A 4,406-nucleotide genomic window follows, 5' to 3' on the forward strand; every position below is an offset into this window, starting at 1 on the left:
CGTTAGTCAGTTTTCCTTTCAGGTTCTTTCCACATAGAGGGATTTATATTCTGCTGTTAAACTTGTGGGTGAAGTTATTAGAGGTAGATTCGATGTGCTGTGCTGGATTGTGGCTCAATCCCTTCCCCAACATCTGGCACACCTCTGGCATCCCTGTCTCCATCTCCTCTGTTCTCTATGCCACCTTCCACAGAATCTGCTTCCATTGCAGCAAGCAGAACATTCATAGTCTTGTTTATATCTTAATATGTGTTTTCTGAAATTTCTCTGAGTGAACTACTCAGAAAGAGCAGTAAAGAAAGCCCAGAGATACTTGAACATGCCAAAACTGTAAATGAATGAGAAAGTGCTAAGAACGTGGAATGGCATAAAAATGTGGGAGTACAAGTTTCAAGGCATGTCAGAGTTCTGTTTCATGTCATTTCTAGTGACTGAGATTCCAGATAGGCTGCTTCTCTTTCCAGCTGAATGTCCCAGCAGCAGGTACTGACTTTATGGAGAGATTTTTGCCTAAACAGGCCAGATCAACTCAATGTACCTGTGGCTTTGATGGAGAATGGCAGGGAAACAGAAGAACTCAATAGGGAGAAGATGCAGCCCTGAACAGGGCTGGTTGGAGATGCAGTGGGATGCTCAGGCATCCAAACTGGGGTTATTTTCCAAACAATTACATTCAGTTTTGTTTCTCAGTGTTTTACTGAGCTGTTCCTTCCGTGAGTCAATGAGCACCTGTTCCGTGTGCCAGGGGAGCTCTGATGAATGCCCTGCTCCTGTTTCCTGGGCACAGCTGACTCTGCTCTGTGAACGGCCATTTAAACTGCACCGGGGCCTCAGGTGAGCTCCCTTTGGCTCAAGATTAGTCATAAAACAAAGTTCAAACTGTGGCATGACATGGCTCATTCATCGTTGGTCTTTAACACGGACAGAATTGTTTCTCTGGGATTTTCCAGCAGTAAATTCTATCTGTAATCTCTCTCTGTGTATCCTGAGGCTCCCGGCGATTGAGAGTGGAGGCTGCATTCTGCATCACAGAAATACTGGGTTTATTTGTGTATGCAATATGACTTTTAAAAAGGGACAAGGTGGAAATGAGATCCTTTGTCTTTGTGGATGGTGATTTGTGCTGTTGTCAAATGCAGAGCACTCTCAGTGCAGCCTGGATGGAGGTTTACAGGGGACTTGGTGATGCAGAAAGTGTTCAAAAAGGCAGGAATTTCAGAAAGTAACCCCAATTTGGGTTTCTCTTGCTGGTTGGAAGGGGCTCTGTGTGCCTTTTAGAGGCTGAGGCTGCAGGTAGCTGCACCTGGAAAGGCAGCATTGATAAGTGGTTTCAGTTGTTTCAACATCCCCACAAAACCAGTGTCATTTGTTTGCAGCGATAGTTCAACCTGCATGTTTGAAAACGCCTCCAAAATCATTGTTCTGATAAAACTTGTCCTGTCATGGCATGTTGTTCTCTCCAGGACATCAGAGGAATTATGGAATGTGAGAGAAAGGCCTATTCTTCCTGACTGCATCTCCCAGTGCAGAGATGTGTTCACCTGTCACCTGTTCCAGGCAGGGAACAGCACTGGAGAGGCTTTTCTGTTCCCAGGGCTCCCATTCCAGCACTGGGAGCTGCCGGACTCTGCCTGTGCCCCTGAATTCCCCTGGACTGAGGTGTTGCAGAATCCCACATCTCTGTCATTTCTGAGCAGGTGCATTCTGTACCTGTGAGGATTTCAGAAATGTTGTCTTTCCTCCCTTTGATGGCTGTTTATGCCACCTTGTCTGAAGGTGTTTGTGTGTGACCGTTTGTCCGGCAGACCTGGACTCACACTGGATCCAGAGTTCCGTGACTGTGCAAATCCGTTAAAGGAATTAATGGAAAATGCAAGGAAGAGCTCAGCCTGCCTGGAGTTGGCATTGCAGGGTCAGTTCACGCCCTTGCCACAGGCGTTGTGTGACATGGGAGCAGGGATAAAATATAAGAGGAAAAAAGGAAAGGCGTTCCCTACAGGCTTTATTTTTGTCTTATCAGAGAACTCTTGAAATTAATCTCCCCTCCTTTCCTCCTTCACGAAAGAAAACTATGTAAAAAATAAATCTGATACAGTCTTGCTGGCTTCTGTGGTGAAAAGCTGGACAAAATCTCTTCCCATTTCCAGGAGGATAGGATGGTTGGAGCTGTTTTTTAGGTAATTAATACTCTTTAACTGATATTATGGTAACTACTGCAAGAGGAGGGGCACAGCTGCCTCCATGAACACGAGACTTGTTTGAGCTCACAGAGGAAACGCTGCTGTGCTGAGAGTGAACACAAGAGTGAATGAAAAATGTTTGTATAGTAATTACATCCTCTTAGTTTCGTAACTCAAACCCTCTTACATAAATGCCAGCACATTTGGTTTGAAACCGGAACAAGCGAGGGCACTTTGGGGCTTCCTGGAGCTCCTCTGTGTGTGTGACACAGGACTGTCACTCTGGCATCCTCTGGTCACCGCTCTGTGTCCACAGCTCCCCATTGTGCCCATGGCTTTATCAGGGCACCATCTCAATGGCATCTGCAGAGGAAATTATAACTGTTATCTGCTGCCTTTTTCAAGTCAGTTGATGAACGAGATCCTGAGGGGTTTAGGATTGGTGGCACTGGGATGCTGGGAGCAAATCACTCGGTGGAACTTCTTTTCTGCTCACAGTTCCTATTGCTGACACTGTTCCTTCCTCCTGAGCAGGGATTTGGGGAGATAAGATGGAGCCTTCCCCGTTCAATAGAAGGCAATGGACCTCCCAGTCTTTGAAAATCACTGCCAAAGAGCTTTCCCTGGTCAACAAGAACAAGTCCTCGGCCCTTGTGGAGAGGTTCTCCAAGTAAGTGCTGTGGGGCTGGGGAGCACCAGCTGTGTGTAGGTGACAGCTGCCACCTTGAGCAGGGACTGCTGCTCTCACAGTTGCTGTGCCCTGCACAGACACCCCAACAATCCCACCCTGTGCCTGAGAGTGCTGTCCAAATGCTCCTGGAGCTCTGGCAGTCTTGGGACCGTGACAATTCCCTGAGGAGCCTTTTCAGTGCCTGAGCACTCTCTGAGGGAAGAATATTTTCCTGATATCCTGCTTAAACCTCTCCTGACTTAGATAGAAAAGGAATGTTAAGCTTCCCTTTTCTCTGAGAGATGGATAAAAGGTTAAACTCAAACCATAAATATTGTATACCCTGAGAAAGCTGAGTGCTAATAACCAATGCATTCCCTGCAAAAGCCTTTATTTCCTTAAGGAATTATATAGGCTTCAGCTGGGGTTTTCAATGGGATTTGGGGAACTGAGAGTCTGAGGCTCTTGCTTTAATAGTGTAACAAAGTTTTGGAATATTTGGATCTTGAGTGGGACAAACTTTATGGAATCTTTAGGAGAGGGATAGTTACACACCCACAGCTCCAGAGTTCCTCTGTGGAGCTCTGGCCCAGGGAGAAGCTGTTTGCTGTCACCACCTTGTTAAGGTAATTTATTCACTCGCTGAAGCTTGATTACAGAACCTGGTCATCTTGCTAAATGTTGATAATCCCTTGAAAAAGGCTTACGGGAAGTAATCCAAACTGCTATTCCTTAATCAAGTAGCGTGCCTCTACATAGGCAGGGTCAGTGCCTTGGAAAAACACAGTCCTGTTATCTGGCTTTGCCACCCTGATGCCCACAGGGAGGAGTGTGACATTTAAGTGCTGTAAATTAAATATTTGTATGTGAAAACGCTTTTCTCCATCCCACACAATCAGTTTTGTCAGGTCAGAGGCACAAAAGGCAACAGCAGAGATTAGAAAAGTGCCCCATGCTGGGCTGGCTCTTGGAGTGAGGGCTGGGACTCCTCAGTCATCATCTGTTTTCCAGGTGCTACTTGACTTTCATCTGTGCTCCTCTTTGTTTCTTCTTCCAGTATTGATCCCTCTTCCTTCAGCATCACTTTCTCAGCACCTTGTTTTCAAATTTGGACCCTTTATAGTGCAGAGATGTGGGTTAGCGTGTTTGCACGGATTTAAGAGGAGCAACAGCCTGTAACACACTCACTGCTGTGTCAAAAGCAGAATTCCACAAATAAGGAAAACAAACACTCTTTGCCCAAGCAGACGCTGGGCTCCTTCTCTCTGAAATGCAGAAGTCTCCTTAAAATGGCAAAATTTGTGACCAATTTTCATAGTTCAAAGGCCAAGTGCAATCACCTTGTGCAGCGTAGTAAGCAGCGGGGACTGTGGAGGGACTCACACCCAGAGGAGTGCAGATTGCTGGGAGTTTCCTGCAGCTCCTTAAAGGACTTTGATTCATGATCCAGGGTGGCTTATCTCCAGAGGGCTGTGATGGCTCAGCTGCCCAGGAGGCAAATGCTGAATGGGGGCAGTTCCCAGCCCACAGAGTAAAATCCTCTGGCACTTAGGGAG

General features: G+C 46.4%; 1 protein-coding gene across 3 annotated transcripts in view; it reads left to right on the forward strand.

Moving 5' to 3' along the window:
* Positions 1-2,719: 2,719 nt before the first annotated feature.
* LIMA1 (LIM domain and actin binding 1) overlaps positions 2,720-4,406 on the forward strand; it is a 19,988-nt gene continuing 18,301 nt past the window's right edge. For all 3 annotated transcript variants that reach the window (XM_014310867.2, XM_031064521.1, XM_005430091.2), the window contains exon 1: positions 2,720-2,850. In XM_014310867.2, the coding sequence (XP_014166342.1) occupies positions 2,732-2,850 (119 nt within the window). In that variant the 5' untranslated portion in view covers positions 2,720-2,731. The remainder of the gene's footprint in view (positions 2,851-4,406) is intronic.

Source organism: Geospiza fortis, unplaced genomic scaffold (assembly GCF_000277835.1).
Source record: "Geospiza fortis unplaced genomic scaffold, GeoFor_1.0 scaffold676, whole genome shotgun sequence".
NCBI classification, from domain to species: domain Eukaryota; kingdom Metazoa; phylum Chordata; class Aves; order Passeriformes; family Thraupidae; genus Geospiza; species Geospiza fortis.